The 15,899-nt window shown below is 40.7% G+C and overlaps 1 protein-coding gene across 1 annotated transcript; it reads right to left on the minus strand.

The window, feature by feature from the left end:
* Positions 1–449: 449 nt before the first annotated feature.
* On the minus strand, positions 450–15,665 carry LOC131395286 (mammaglobin-A-like). Its single transcript, XM_058527219.1, has 3 exons — positions 15,611–15,665; positions 14,061–14,248; positions 450–602 (listed from the first exon to the last, which is right to left on the minus strand). Exons 1-3 carry the CDS (start codon positions 15,663–15,665, stop codon positions 450–452), a joined length of 396 nt encoding a protein of 131 aa, XP_058383202.1.
* Between the last annotated feature and the right edge of the window lie 234 nt (positions 15,666–15,899).

Genomic DNA, 15,899 nt, shown 5'->3' on the forward strand with positions numbered 1-15,899 from the left:
TTGGTATCGCAAATCTCATTGTTTCTGTAACTACAAATACAAGTGACAAGTGTTTTCAGAGTTGACGTATAAAAATGAAAGCCATGAATAAAATTTCCTCATTTTAGCAATAAATCACAGTATCCAAGCATATGTAAAATCAAAGAGTTCTCATTCTGGTCATTAAGAGACGGATTTATCAATAACATTTTCCTTCGTATACTTAAGAAGTATCAAAATTGAGATATATCGGGGTCTTTATCCAAAGCTACAAGCATCTCAGCTGGTACTCAAATCACTGATGTACCTCTTCTTACAAACTCCTTGAAGCCATCTCAATACTTCTTCCCTTGCCGTTGTGCACTGTGAGCTTACAAGATTTATGCCCTGAGGTTCCTCAGGGAAATATGTGAGCTGATGGAACCATTCCTTACTACTTCCAAAGACTGCCTGTCAGCAACTCTTGACACCTAATCGTGATCAGACTGTTTGCTACAAGCTTTGAGCTGCAGAGAGAGGCCTGTGACATGGAAAAGGCCATTGGGGTCAGAGATTGTTTCCTTCACATTCTTGCCACGAAGTGATGGTTGTATGATATCTAAATCTCTTTTCTGCGTCATAACCTAGGAAGAAGAATGTAGGAAAACATCAGAAATTCTTGGTTTGCTCCTGAATTTTCCATAACAGGTTCTCATTGTTTGCACTGCCCTATTTGTGCTGTTCATGATACTGAAATCTAGTCCAGCTATCAGTTGAGACACAACCTAGAGTTTGAAGATCCTTCAATCACCTGTAAATTGACTTCATACACCGTCTCGCATCAATGGGGTTCTCCTATGACCACTAGATCATGTACGCTCTCTGGATGGCTTGAGGCCTTCTCTCCCGAGAAGTCAGAAGCTGTGTTCATCACAACACTTTTGATTTACTAATACAGTTTTTAACTTTGTATTTGGAATTAACTTTGACTTATGGAAACATTGTAATAATATATATAGCAGAAGAAGATCTGTATATCTTTACCCAGATGCAGTTGTTGATGTGTTACTGGACTTACTTTAGTATACATTCTTTTGGAGAATTCTACTCACAAAGACTCAGGCCAAAGATTTCAATACATGGAACAAACTATTGAACAGGAATTCAAAGCCTTAAATATCAAATTACACTCATATGTCCCACTCCCCCACCCTTCCAGAGCTCCGGTAAGGTCATACATAAAGCCAGTGACAACGTAGGGCATAAATAAACTACAATGAACAGTTCTTTAGTGGCCTCAAACCTTTCCATGTCAAGATGAACATGCAGGCTACATAAAAATGAAATGAGGAACATTGCACATATGAGACTGTCATGGCCCATGAGATCTCCAGGCGGTATTCCAGGGTGTTCCTTTACCACATAGAAGACACTCCTGTGTCAAGGATTCTCCTTCCCTTCTAAGTTCCTTTTCAGCAGGAGTCAATACTGACAGACCAATGAGAGGCTGTGTTCCAATATATCTGTTCTCCACGGGGAACTGATCATACATAAAGCAATTCCAGAAGAAGACCTGCCTTGCAGCAAGGAAGGCCATGTCCTAACAACTCTTCTTGACCATCCTCACAGTCCATTAGTTGTGCTGGAGCATCCTGGGGGCTCGTGCATCAAATTGTAAGTTGGCCTCACATATGAAGGAGACGTCTGAGGACAGCAAACCACAACACCATCAACGGTACCTCCCAAACAGGGGGAGTTTGAGTCTTCTGCAAACACAGGTGCCACTTATAATGATGAGAATGAGCAGATATTTTCCATCTTCATTTTAGAGAAAAATGGTTACGGTTTGACACCCATGACAGATTGAATGTAGTTTTTTTTTTTTTATGAATTCTGGAAAAGACGCATGGAAGAGGAAGCCAAATAACCTCAGAGCTTGTGCGGAGGACCAGGAGAGTGCTGAGCCGATACTCACTGTAGGATCCTCAAGAATATTTACTTTTCTTGATTCTATACTTTGCTCACTGAAAAGCCTTTCCTTCCCCAACAGTCTATTGTAGTGAAGAGGACAGTAAAAGTCTTTGTTTCTTGTGGTTGTTGGGCCTCATTAATATCCATTACCATCTAATATTTTTGTACACAAAGTTTTACCATCTTCCCCGAAATCTCTCTCATTGTAGATCTGCCGCTCTTGGAGTCAGGCATAAGGCATGAGACCTGACAGGAATTTTTCTTATTCCAGCTTTATCTTGTACACAGATACTGACCAATGAAGTTGTGTGTTCATTAGTTGATTGATATATTTATTATGCTAATTTTGTCTTGTTTATCATGTTGTGGGCAACAAACTGTCCAGCTATTAACTCTTCTACAGGTCAGACAAATGGCCTTCAACTGTCTAAATAAAAAGACCAAGACTCTGTAGATTACAATTGCTCTGCCAAATAGGGCCTGTATTTTCTTAGTTCTAGAGTTGCTTTGTCCTACTCATCCCTCAATTGCTAGAACTGAAAGCCTGCAGGTTATATATCCCAGACTCTCTCGCCAGCTGCCTTCTTGTTGGGTTCTCCAATGGAAGGCAGTGATGGGAGACTGAAGGTGAGAAGAGGGCAGAAGTCATGTTTTCTTAGCTTTGATGTAACCTCTTGGCAGTGGTTGTGGCAGCAGTGTGTCTAGTAGACTAGCAGCCCAGCAACGGCAGTGTCCGCAGTGGTGACTGCCATGTATGGGCTCCTGGGTTCCTGCTCAGGCAGCTCAGTTCCAGCAACAGCCTCAGCTTCACCTGCAGTCATGGGGTCTGAGAAACACCATTTTTTTTGTATCCCAGTTCTAGCAATGGATTGTCTTTCTGCCATTATTGATCATTGGGCATCCTTCATAGTCTCTTTTTTGCTTCTCTAGCCCTTCAAACATCTTTATTACCAATTCCTGTATGAAATTTGCTCTGTTCAAAATAGGATATTTTCCATTTTCTTGATTGGGCACTAACTGATAAACACTATAAAAATCTATTTATAGCTTAGATGAATACATATATGACAATGTGTAGTTTGAAGAATTACAATGGGAAGAGAGAAGGCCAATCATGACAGAGATTAAAGAAAATTAAAATTTTTTAATTAAAAAAAAATTGAAGTACCAACAAACTTCAAGACCTTGTTGTTTTACACTCTGTGGACAAATATTCTGACAACTTCAAAAGTATGTGATCAGCACTGTCTACCAGTAGTTGAGGAATTTGACTAATCTCTGGTTTATATGGTAGTTGACACTGTATAATGATTTGTAATGCTGTATTATTTCAGCCTAATCAGTTGATTGTGTGTCTTAATGTACTTATGGAAAATCACTTGTCTAATTTTTTACTCCTGTCTTTGGAAGATGTAAAACCACAAATTGAGGAAAGGACTGATAGAGTGATGTAGCTGTCCAAAATGTGGTTATGCATTTCTACTCTCATCTTTTCTTCTTTTCAGCTTTAATAAATATACAAGTCCTACTCTAAACCTCAATTCCTCTTTCCCACTAAAAGCTCCTCCTTCTAAAGAATTTCTCTAGCACGTTTGGAATTCAGCTTTTTTAAAATTTTTTTTTTTGGGTTTCATCTCTGTTCTCTAACAGGAAGTCTTCAACAGTCTAATCAAAGGTTGTCACTTTCTCTTTTCCACCACACTGTGGCATATACTGCTTTGATCTTTTCTCATTGTTTAATATCATTGTTTATATATTTTGAGATTTAAAAGTAAGATGGACAGAGATTAAATCCATGCTGTCTGTGTTCTTGATCCAACCTCAGGTCAGTTTTATTTGTTGACTTCCTTTGTGGTCAGGTGCTTTGACTGACAGATCACTGTGATATTGTGGGCTCGTGGTGGCAAAGGGCAGCTTGTTTGCTTTTTAAGTAAATGTAACTCCCTCTAAATCTCTTTTTGACATTTAGTTTTGTACTGAGTAACCTGAAGCTTCCCAGATTTGCTGATAGTGACGTGAAGGAGATGATTCCAGAAAAGACAGTTGTAGCAACAACAGAGAAGGATGTTCTGGCATTGTTTAAGAGAAAAAACTAGTCCAGCTTCCTATATTCAGTTTAGAATTTTTCAGTCTGTAGGACACCACTAATTGGGGCTCTGACGCCTACACAGGATTAACAGGGAGAGACAGAGAAACCAATCAGTAAAATAAAGAATTTGAAGTGTGGACCTAATTTTCCAGCTGTGGGCTATATGAACTAGGTCAGCCTGGGAAAGAGGATTCATCCTTTTAAGTCACAGTAAATGGAGACTACACTTCTTATCTGAGTCATAGAGATTAAATAACACTATGTGTGTTAAACACTCAGCACTGTGCTTTATGTAGATTATATCTTTAACATGAATCATCCAGGGAGTCTCATTCCTCTCCAAAAAAGCACTTTTGGGTCATCTTCACTTCCTCCCTACCTTCATCCTTCAAATGTTACTACCTTTTCCTCCTACAAACCACCAATTAACAACATATGCCCCCCTGTATTCCTCCACCCACTATGGGCACTGGTAACCTTGGTTCTACTCACCACCTGTCTCATAGATTCATAATCCTATGTTGTCCACGATTTCATTGTATGTATTGTCCATGAACACATATATGACAATGTGTAGTTTCAAGAATTACAATGGGAAGAGAGAAGCCCAATCATGACATAGCTTAAAAAAAATTAAAATTTTTTAAATAAAAAAAATTAAAGTATCAACAAACTTAAAGACCTTGTTATTTTACACTCTCTGGACAAATATTCTGACAACTTCAAAAGTGTTTGATCAGCACTGTTTACCAATAGTTCAAGGTATAGTTTACCAATAGCTCTGTGGCTATGAAATCTGAGGAGATAGCAGTTTTATACATCTGCTGCAATAATGCAGAGCCCTCTTTTGTGAAGAAGAGAAAAGCTGGTGAGCTATTTTGAACTCATAGAAACCTCAGTGAAGCATACATTTCATTTTAGTCATTTTGATCCTTGCATGCAGGAATGGCATGTAAGGGCTCCCTCATTAGGCCCATGGTATACTTCAAGTGTTCTCGTAGAGTCCTGATTCTACATGAAAGGGTGCCACATAGAGGTTCAAATTTATGTTCAGTTTAAGAAAAACTCATTTCATTACTGTGCTAGACTTGTGATTGAGAGATTTAAAACTCATGCACCCAAGGATTTCCCAATCTATGGTGAAAGCAGACCCATGAATATTTTCCTTCATTACCATTGTGTTGAATACAATTAAATACCAAACATGGACCTGGATTTAGATGTGCTTGAGGCCTTGGCTAGAGATATGCATAAGGAATCATAGAAAATGACCACCTAAACCAGGTGGCATTCAGGGGAGGCTGTGTGAGTGAGGTGCAAGGGGTAGGGGAATCAACAAATCTTAGCCTGGATGTAAATGCTCCATGGGTCCTAAGTGCAAGAGAGGGTTAAAGTCCTAGCAGAAATCTTGGGATTTATACAGATACGCAGACAGGATCTATCTCGGGGGTTAAGACAGTATTACAGCAGTGTGGGAAAGTCAGTGTGTCAGATGGCACTGTGTACACATTGTAGACTAGAAATTCTGAGACATTCGTATGTGGTCAATAAGAAGTCATTAGAATTCTTAGAGGTCTATCATGCATCACTTGATCATGAGAGGTATAGGAGACTGTTGTGAGTTAGCGACCAATAGTTGGTAATTAATTATTAGGTGCCACAGATTTAGTAGGGAAGAATAAAGAATCTACTTTCTCCACCTGCACTGAAGAAAAACAATTTGTACTGTGTTTCTGAAAGTTCTGCTGTCTCCCTCTAAGTATCTTTGACATTTGCACCATCACATCTTCCACATACGAATATATACTTGAATGAACTCCTCTAGCTTGGACAAGGGACAAGTCAAGTAGTAACAATGTCATAAAGACCAGAGTGCTTCTCCAGGATTAGGGACTATGGATGGTTCTGGAGACTTCAGTGGCTCAGGTAGTGGAAGGTCTTCACCCTTGACTGAGACTGACTTTCCTCCCAGGGTTGGAGTGTGAAGGACAGAAGCAGAGAAAAATATGGAGAAAATATGAAGAAAAATAAAATGTCAATTCTTAATCTCTATTTTGGGACAACTTCATAATCATTAAAAAAATAGAAAATACAGGGCCGGCTCCGTGGTGTAGCGGTTAAGTGCACGCGCTCCGCTGCTGGTAGCCCGGGTTTGGATCCCATGTGCGCACCGATGCACCGCTTGTCAGCCCATGCTGTGGTGGCGTCCCATATAAAGTAGAGGAAGATGGACGCGGATGTTAGCCCAGGCCCAGTCTTCCTCAGCAAAAAGAGGAAGAGTGGCATGGATGTTAGCTCAGAGCTGATCTTCGTCACAAAAAAATAAAAGAATAAAAAAATAAAGAATTCATTAGAAAAAAATAGAGAATACAGTATAAAAATAAATAAAGACATAAAAAAACAATTAAAAAAGGCTTTTCTAATTACTAAGAGATATGGTAGCTCAACCAATGTCAGAGATGATACTGGATACGGTAATGAGAAAACTAATGGGTTCTGAGTCTGGGACCAGAAAGCATGTATCCCCTGGTCCATAGCCCTAGGAAATAAAACCTCACTCCAAGGTCATGGGCTCTATTAGTGATTTACTTTTGCAGCCAACAAAGTATCCAAAATCATGCTTTGTTGATAACAGATGCTCATCATATATTTGTTAAAAAAATTAATATTGTTGACGTTCATTTTAGTCTTTTGACTGGAATCCAGATTCTAGCTTCTGAACTGAATTTGAGTTTCTAAGTGAGTTTCCCTACAAAGAACAGAATATGCTATCTCGGGCAGTGCAAAAGGAGGAAGACAGGCTGGAAAATCATAGAAATAGCATGACAGATGCAGTGTGGACTTGTTAATTGCAGATGGCTAAATTGGACAAACATCTTACTGAAAACAACTAGAAAAGCTGGAGATAACACATGCGGTACTATCAAGAGAATGAAGAATTACCAGGCCTATAGCTAGGAAGAATATAGGCATTGGGAGGAGATTCCCACATTTGGGGCTGGTTTTTCTCTGAGAGTGTTTGGCAATCCTGCAGGAGAAACTGACAGGCCGTCATATTCAGGTTGGATCAAGAATGGAGTTCAAGGTCTGCCTAGGGGGTTGTTGATTTTTAATCACCTTACATTGAGTTGGAAAAAAACTTGAGAATAAAAATGAAACAAAGGAAGACAGGCCTTTGTCAGGGATGCAGGTCAGTGCAAATGGGATTGAGGTGATCAGAGAGCTTAGTGCCTCCAGGCATCCTGGTGTGTCCACAGTTGGCTGTAAGAAGACAATGTAGATAGAGGAAGATAGAGGAAGATGATATCATCCTAGGATGGTATTTCAAGAGATTAAGGATGTGCCTCACAGATCCTGATCCCCTCAATCAGACCAGAGAGTCTTAGGAAGCATAAGAACATATTCTTTGGAAAGAGGCCGAAGTAGCGAAGGGTGTATAAAAAAAATCTGCAAATATGGCTTTTGTCCAACATGCTGAATCACAGAGAAATCCACCACAGACCTGTAAAGTTCTCATGACATTTCATACTTTCCCCTCTTTGACTCATCGGTTGTTGGAGAGTGTTTTCTTTAATTTCCACATATTTACAAATTTACAGTTTTCTCTCTGGAGTGGGAAAATCACTCCTGAATTTCTCCTTTACTCACACACACAACACTTCTCACACCAGATGTGTGGGTTTTTTCCACATCAATCAATTCTCCCACATGAGCTGAGTGTCCTACAATTTAACTCAGTTTTGACAGTGTCTTCCTGGAAATTGATTCCACAGGAATTGATTCTGCATCAGATTCCACATGTTAAGGGCTCAGCTCCATAAGACTCCCCTCCACACCTTCTGATACCAGTCACAAGTCCAGCTTGCTACTTGTGCTTCCAACCAACCAGATATAAATCAGAGGTTCCCACATCTTGCTCCTAAGGATCGATTAATTTGCTAGAATCATTCACAGAACTCAAGAGAACATTTTACTTACCAGATTACTCACTTTTTATAAAAGGATATAACTCAAAAACAGCCAGATATAAGATATACGTAGGGGAAGGGCCTTGGTATTTGGGAAGGAGTACGGAGCTTCCAGGCCTTCTCCTAGTGTGCCAAACGCCCAGCCTCTCCACATGTTCACCAACCTGGAATCTCCCCAAACCCCATATTACTGGGACTTTTGGAGGCTTCTTCACAAAGTCATGATCGATCTTTGACTCAATGTCCAGCCCGTCTCCCCTTCCAAAGGATGGAGGTGAGGATGAAAGTTCCAAGCTTCTAAGCATGGCTTGGTCTTCTGGTAACCAGACACCATCCTGAAGTTATCCAGGAGCCCACCAAGAGTTGACTCATTAGAAAAAAGACAATTCTGTCGCCCAGGGAATTCCAAGGGGTTTAGGATCTCTGTGTCAAGAAACAGGGTGAAAGATCAAATATTAGAGAAAAGATGCTCCTAGTGCTCCTAACACTAAGGCAATTATAAGGGTCTTAGGATCTCTGTGCCAAGATCTACGGGCAGAGACAAGCATATATGTCCTATTATTTCACACCTCTGGTATTGATTTCTAGTTTTATTCCACTGTGGTGGGAAAAGATACTTGGTATGGTTTCAATTGTTTTAAATTTCTTAAGACTTGTTTTTTGATGTAACATGTGATCACTCCTGGAAAATGTTCCCTGTACACTTAAGAATATATACTCTGCTGCTGTTGGGTGGAACGTTCTGTAATGTCTATTAGTTCTGTTTGACCTATGGTGTTGTTCAAGTTCACAGATTTTCTATTGATTTTCTGTCTGCACGTTCTATCCATACTTGAGAGTAGGGTATTAAAGTCTCCTACTATTCTTGTATGGCTCTCTATTTCTCCCTTCACTTTTGTCTATGTTTGCATGATATAGTTAGATGTCCTGATGTTGGGTGCATAAGCATTTATAACTTCCTGATGAATTGACACTTTTATCAGTATATAATGACCTTTGTCTCTTATGACAGTTGTTGACAAAGTCTGTTTTATTTGAAGTAATTATTGCCATTCCTGCACTCTTTTGGTTACTACTGGCGTGGAATATCTTTTTCTATCCTTTCACTTTTAGCCTATGTGTGTCCTTAAATATAAAGAGTTTCTTGTAGACAGCATTTGGTTGAATCTTTTTTTTTTTAAAAATCAATTCAGCCCCAGCTTCTCTTTTGATTGGACAGTTTAATCCACTTAGTGTTGAAAGTGATTATTGATTTTGAATTACTTACTATTGCTGTTACGTTCATTGTTTTCTCTGATTGTCATTGTTTTGTCCATCTTTACCTCTCTTGTGTTTTTTTTTGTTGTGACTCGTGGATTTTTTGTAGTAGTTTGCTTTGATTCTTTTTTCTTTTTCTTTTTTGAAAATTCTATAAGTACTGTCTTTGTGGTTACCACGAAACTTACAAAAAACATATTATAGTTATGAACCTCATAGCTTAATTTCAATTGCGTTCCTAAACTCCTCACTTTTCCTTCTACCTCCTCACACTTTATATTATGGATGTCACACTTCACCTCTTTTTACATTGTGTATCCCTTAACTTTTTGTATTTATACTTATTTTTAATACTTTTGTCTTTTAAATTTTATACTAGAATTAAAAGTGATTTACACATGACCGTTACAGTATTACAATATTCTGTTTGCTTATGTATTTACCTTTACCCATGACTTTTGTACTTTCAAATATTTTTATGTTGCTGTTTAGCATCTTTTTGCTTCTACATGAAAAATTCTATTTAGCATTATTTGTAATGTAGATTGAGTGATGATGAAATCCCTCAGCTTTTGTTTGTCTGGGAAAGTCTTTATCTATCCTTCATGTTTCATAAGGGTTTTAAACTTTATTCTAAGAACACTGTTAAAGAACTGAGTGGTTTGAGGCAAGGGCTTCAAAAGGGCTTTCCTCCAGTACATATTTGAGCCTTTTCGTTTTTAAATTGACAGTTCATCTCGTATAGTTTCTTATCCTCATCCATATGATCATTAAGATGTGTCTACTCTTCCATCACATGGCTGTTAAAATTATATGTACACAGCAGTAAAATTGGTTGTGCATATTCTTACTAATTTTCTTATGATAATTTTTAAAAGTAGAATTGTTAAATCATTCTTTTTGTTTTTATGGGTAGTTTTGATGGTTATGATATCCTTGGTTGGCTGTATTTTCTTTCAGCACTTTGAATATATCATCTCACTCTCTTCTCATCTGCAAAGTTTCTGCTGAAACGTCTACTGATAGTATTATGGGACGTCCTTGTATGTGATGAGTTGCTTTTCAACTGCTAGTTTAAAAATTCTCTTTGTTTTTGATTTTGACAATTTGATTATAATGTGTCTCAGTGTAGATTTCTTCAGTTCATCCTAATGGGCTCCTTTGGCTTCATGAATCTGGATGTCCATTTATCTCCCCAGATTTGGGATGATAACAGCCATTATTTCTTTAATGAAATTTCTACCCAGAGTGCTCTCAGAGTACTGAGCTTACACTCTCATTCAGTGGTCTGTAGACCACCAACAACACCTGAAGCTAAGAGTCGGTCCCTGGAGTGATAACTTTGTTAGTGTTCATGCTCTCCATGGATCTCCTCACACCATTAGCTGGGATCAGGATCCATTTGCCACCAGTGTCCCTTGAGCTGAGGCACTGCTCCAGACCTCTGACTCCACAACACTTCATCCAGTCTTGATTAAGATCCTCAGATCCATCCATGCCCCTGACAGAAAATATTAATCCCACTGGGGAATTCCCAATGGCATACATGTTTCCCTAAACTATGTGCAGAGGTAATCTCCTCCATCAGCCAAGACCCTGAGCATTGCTGTGAATGTTCACTTTTTCCCCATTTGAGTATTGTTGAAATTAGGCTTTTCCCTCAAAAGTCACCAGTGATGACCCCTCTAAGCAAACTGGCATCTCTGTTTTCCCCACCTCAGCCATTTGGAGTCATTTGCAACCCTACCTTCACTGAGCCAACATGCCACTGGTCAGTGATGAGTTTCCCAGTGGTCTTCAGATGGGTCCTGGGCTGGGCATCTTATGCCTTTGAGGCATAAGATGAGATCTTCTCATCATCCTCAGCCTACTTTGAACCCTTTCTCTGGAATGTCCTGTCCCTGGGCAGTTTTGGGAGCTTTCAGCTACATTGCCTTACCTGGTTGTAGAGTTCATGTTCAACTGCATGTATCTGACATATTTGGCTATGGGAACTTCCTTGGAGACAACCTCTTATTTTTGGACCCTCAGATGCTTGCCACTTGGCATGGGCATTCTGGAGCTGCTGCTTCCCTTTGTGCCCATCTCTAATATTTCTTTTAACGTGCCAGTCTGCATGACACTCTGGCAGTTGCTGGTCCTGTCAAAACAACCCACCATCATTCACTTCAACTCTGATTAGTAATGCAGGCACAAGCCCCCTCTGACAGACACTTTCTCCTTATATCATCAGATGAGTGATGCACCCAGGAAACACATGACCATGTAAACAGGTGCCCTCACTCCCCTGGGGCAGCTCAGTGATGTCCTAAGGCAGACAGAGTCCAGAGTAGTCAAAGTGCTGAGACTGAGGAGGGAGAGGGGCCTTCCAGGGCCTGCCAGATGTAGAGGTTTACATCCAATTCTACACTCCTGGGAAGGTATCTCCTTGGAGCTGCCATTGCTCAGAATTCTGAGGCCTTTCAAAACCAGTGACCAGTCTACTAAAGAATGGGAATTTCAGTGACTGCAGCCATATTTATCCTACTGAGTCCCCCCCACAGGGCCTTCTGCAACTCCGTCAAAACGTCCACTCCTCATTGGAAAAATATACACACCCCTCCCGACATAGGCCAGGGCCCATCTCTGAGCAGATGTGAACTTCTGCATACCCTATTGTTCATATTCAGTTCCTGCATCTGAATCTTTTCTTTTTCCTCTCCTCTTGGGGTCCAACAGAGAGAGGATGGACTGAGGTCCCCATTTCTGGGGAACAGAGAGAGCCAGCATCTCCTCCCTCCCCAGTGGGGATGTACCAAAAGCACCAAGAACTGAGCATACCATGAATTCTTAATAAATAGTAGTGTATGTGTGTGTGTTTGTGTGTATTTGTATGTGTAATGTGTGAGATCTTTTAAGGTATAGGTCCTGGGAAAGGGTCCATTTGCCTGGGCCTAATGGTGTCACAGATCCTGAGGTGTTCTGGAGAGGGGGAGGGGAGGGTCTCGCGATGAGTTTTGGGAGTCATATACTTTTGGCCACTTGTATGAAAAAATATATTAAATATTGTATCTTACAACGCCGTTGTTATAAAGATGAATATACCTCACACTGGTTCTTTGGTTATATTCATTAATACCATAGTCACTTTTGGTGAATATTTTTAAAGAAATTGTAACATTTTTGTGGAAATTTAAAAGTATTATGTGCCTAATTCCCTCTACACGTTATGCCTCGTGGAAGAACCAGCCCTGGTGGGAGCTGAATTGTCCTGAGAAAGGGTCAGGGGTCTTCCTGGGTGAGAGGACAGCCCAGGAAGGAAGAGAGTCCTGCTGAGTTGTGAGCAGAAGGGGTGGCACTAACTTATCTCTGTGACAAGATTGTGGGGACTGAAAAAGTAAGGAGAGCTCAGGTTCAATGACATCTTGTTTGCTTTGCATTATTCCTACAGAACACACATATTTCCCTCAACCTTCATTGCTTTGTGGGTCACTGCGGGAACGAACGAATGGACCACATTGCCACTTGCAGGACAGGACTAGGGGGCATCACACAAGTTAAGGGGGCACCAAAAAATCTCAGTAATTAGGGTACATAACATTTTAATAAAATATTTTTAAAAATCAAAATTAACACCATATATCAAATTTTAAAATCAAGATACGATTCACCCCTGCTTTGCACGAGTCCCCTCCCTGGCTGGCTCTGTTCCGAGCCCTGCACACTTGGGTCAGGGACAGAGAGAGCCGGGAGAGGAGCCTCGCCATGGCACGCGGGGCTCAGAGTGGAGATGAAGCCTGCAGTGGATCAGGAACCTGAGCAGGACCCAACCAGCAGAACCTCAGCGCCCGAGGACATCAGAGACAGTCCTGGGGGAGACGGGGTGATAAGGGAGGAAAGTCACTTTTCCAGAGCGAGGATCAAGGTCAGGCTACAGATGGGAAGGAACAAGGGCTTTTCAGATTCTTCAATCCCTCACCCACGAGTTCTTAATGAATAATTGTGTGTGTGATATATGAGGCTCTCTAAAGCCTCCATTTTAATTGGATAACAAAAAAAGAACTTTAGGTTTGCAGATACTTTATTGAAATGAAAATGTAAATGAGGTTTCAACAATTGTCTTGCAGTTTGTAGATCAAAAGACAAAAAAGAAAGAAAAATTGTGGTTTATAGCAATCCATGGTTGGTTTCTGAGCATTCTCTGTAGTCCTTTGAGCCAAAGTTCTCGTGGAAAGTTAATATCCATCACACCAAGGACTGTTGTAAATTACGTGCTGGAAAACAAACACAGAGACATCACTTAGATTTCGACTCTCTCTTACAAAGTAAAATTCTGAAACACAAACATTTCTTCCCTTTGTTTTCCTGGGTTTGTCCACACACATCTGACATCCAAGAAAGTTATTGCTGGAAGTAGCACTAACTATGAAGAAGGGGATCTTTTTTGCTGATCAATCCTACAAGTGAGGGGCTTCTTCAAAATCAGATTTTTTTACTTTGATAGAAAATGTGTGTATGTGGACGTGTGTGTACCTGTGTGTGCGTGTGTGTGTGTGAACTGGGGAGCTGAGAGTTAGGTAAGAGTTTTCCTGAGTGATCTTTTCTCTCTTTTGTCTTTTTCAATCATTCACTAAAGATTCCACAAAATGAATAGGCGAATCACCACTGGGGCCTTGATGGCTTTCTTGGTCTCAAAGTCACCAGACTCACCCACAATTAAATTCTCTGAGATAAAATAAGGCATGTTCACCGTTGATCTGTCATAATTAGTGACAAACTTAGAGTCTGCTTGTCCCTGTCCAGTGGTTTAAAAGCACATAAGAAAAAACTGAAATTACCATCATCTTTCTGAAATTGGTCAGAGTTTCATTTGACTGGTTGAGAAAACATTGCTTGAATTCCTCTCCAGCCTTTGCAGTGGCCTCATCTGATATGAACTCTTGAAGAGCTGCTAGATATTCAGTCGTGGACAGTTCAGGATTAATTGTCTTTTCAACCACATCCTCGAGAAGTTGGCAGCCGGAACCTGGGAGGAAAGCATGCAAAAGTGGTCTCAATTATGGAAGTATGAACCCCTTTTGGAGCATCACTACGATGTTTGCCATCTTCTTACATCCAGTAGAGACATGCATTCAGAAAGATTCTGGTGAATGATCAATGAACTCAAGATCTTGAGTTCTCAAGATCATTCACTCAGAGCAAACTCAGGATCTGGGATTTCCTTTAAGCCCTGAAACATCTGCTCTCCCCCAGCTTCCTGCCTCCACAGCCCAGAGAAGCCCAACATTATGTAACCATGATTAAGGCGGATGCTGGAGTAATGACAGGCTCTGATTTAGTGCAACACATTAAACATTATCTGGTCTTTCTTTGTTCAGAGTCATGTGATGCTTCACTATTATCATTCAGAGCATCAAGTAGGATTTCCAAGTACTGTAGATGTATTGGGTCTAGAATATTGTCCATTAGCTCTGTTGACACAAATTATTTTCTGCAACAAAAATTAGCACACAAACAAAATTCTTGTTCATGAAGTGATCTGTTGTGGCCACTTGAGTTGCATAGGGAAAAGGGCTCTGGAATTGGATTCAGGAGAGCTGGATTTTACTGCTGGTTCTGCAATTTTCTATTTAGTTGACCTTGAGCATATCACCTTTAACTTATCTGCACATAGTTCAGGAACAAGTGAGGTGAGATATTAAAAGAGCTTGGTTAACTGAACAAAGCACACTATGTAGGTGATCTATTATTGAAGCTCAGATTCTGGCTGCCAGGGCATTTTCCTCCCTCTGGCTCTTCATTGCCAGAAGGAGACCTCTAAATGGTGTGAGTTCTACCCAGTCAGTGCTGACCATGAAGAGACTAGGAGCTAATGGGCATCCTGGTAGGATGAAATCAACTCTGTAAATGTGTGAAGAGTGGACCCCCATTTAGGGGGCCACACTGGGTCACACATATAGCCTGAGCCTTTTCCCCTTGGAGGTTTCCCTTTTCTTTCCACATTTAAGGAAACTCCATGATGCCTCTTTCAGGAAACCTAGCTAGTGCAAATGTCAGGGGGCCATCGTAGCATGTGTTTCCCTTCTCCCACTGAAATATCTAATTCTAATGTTCAATTCCAAGACTCATCCTGGTTTTCATGGTACCTGTGATGATGGTGATATGCCCTGAACAGGATGAGACGCTACATGCAGCTCCACTGTAGAAGCAAAACCTACGAGGAAACTTAATTTTTTAGAATTAATGATAATTACACCCTTTGGGCTATTACACCCAGACACATTATACTAGGGCTGTCCTGTACTGGGGTTTGGGGACCAGGAAATCTTCCACAGGCGTCCTGACAACAACCTTTAGCCCAATGCTTGCCCTCTCTGTCATTGCTCACCTGCATAGCAGTAAAGGGGGAGGGCCAGCAGCGTGAGGACCGTCACCAGCTTCATGGTGGAGGCAGCTGTAGCTGGCTGGTCTCTGATGTGGGAGAGAGACGAAGGAACTCACTTTGGAGGGGAGTGCCCAGAACTCCTCCTTTTATTCTCCTGGTCACCACCTTAATCCCTCCCATGAATAAGGGAATGAGTCATACAATAAATCTGGCATTGGACCAGGAAACAACGGTGAGAATCAGCCAGAACCCAGCCAGCCTGAGCTCTGTTTGTAGAAACCAAGGAGGCAGA

Source organism: Diceros bicornis, chromosome 31, assembly GCF_020826845.1.
Source record: "Diceros bicornis minor isolate mBicDic1 chromosome 31, mDicBic1.mat.cur, whole genome shotgun sequence".
NCBI classification, from domain to species: Eukaryota; Metazoa; Chordata; class Mammalia; order Perissodactyla; family Rhinocerotidae; genus Diceros; species Diceros bicornis.

Bases quoted from the DNA above. Each gene is read 5' to 3' on its own strand.
- LOC131395286 (XM_058527219.1), bottom strand. From the start codon at position 15,665: ATGAAGCTGGTGACGGTCCTCACGCTGCTGGCCCTCCCCCTTTACTGC. The intron at 14,249-15,610 runs GTGAGCAATGAC...CTTTCCTCCCAG, and splicing joins CCCCCTTTACTGCTATGCAG to GTTCCGGCTGCCAACTTCTC. The intron at 603-14,060 runs GTAATTTCAGTT...TCTTCTTCCTAG, and splicing joins CCAATTTCAGAAAGATGATG to GTTATGACGCAGAAAAGAGA.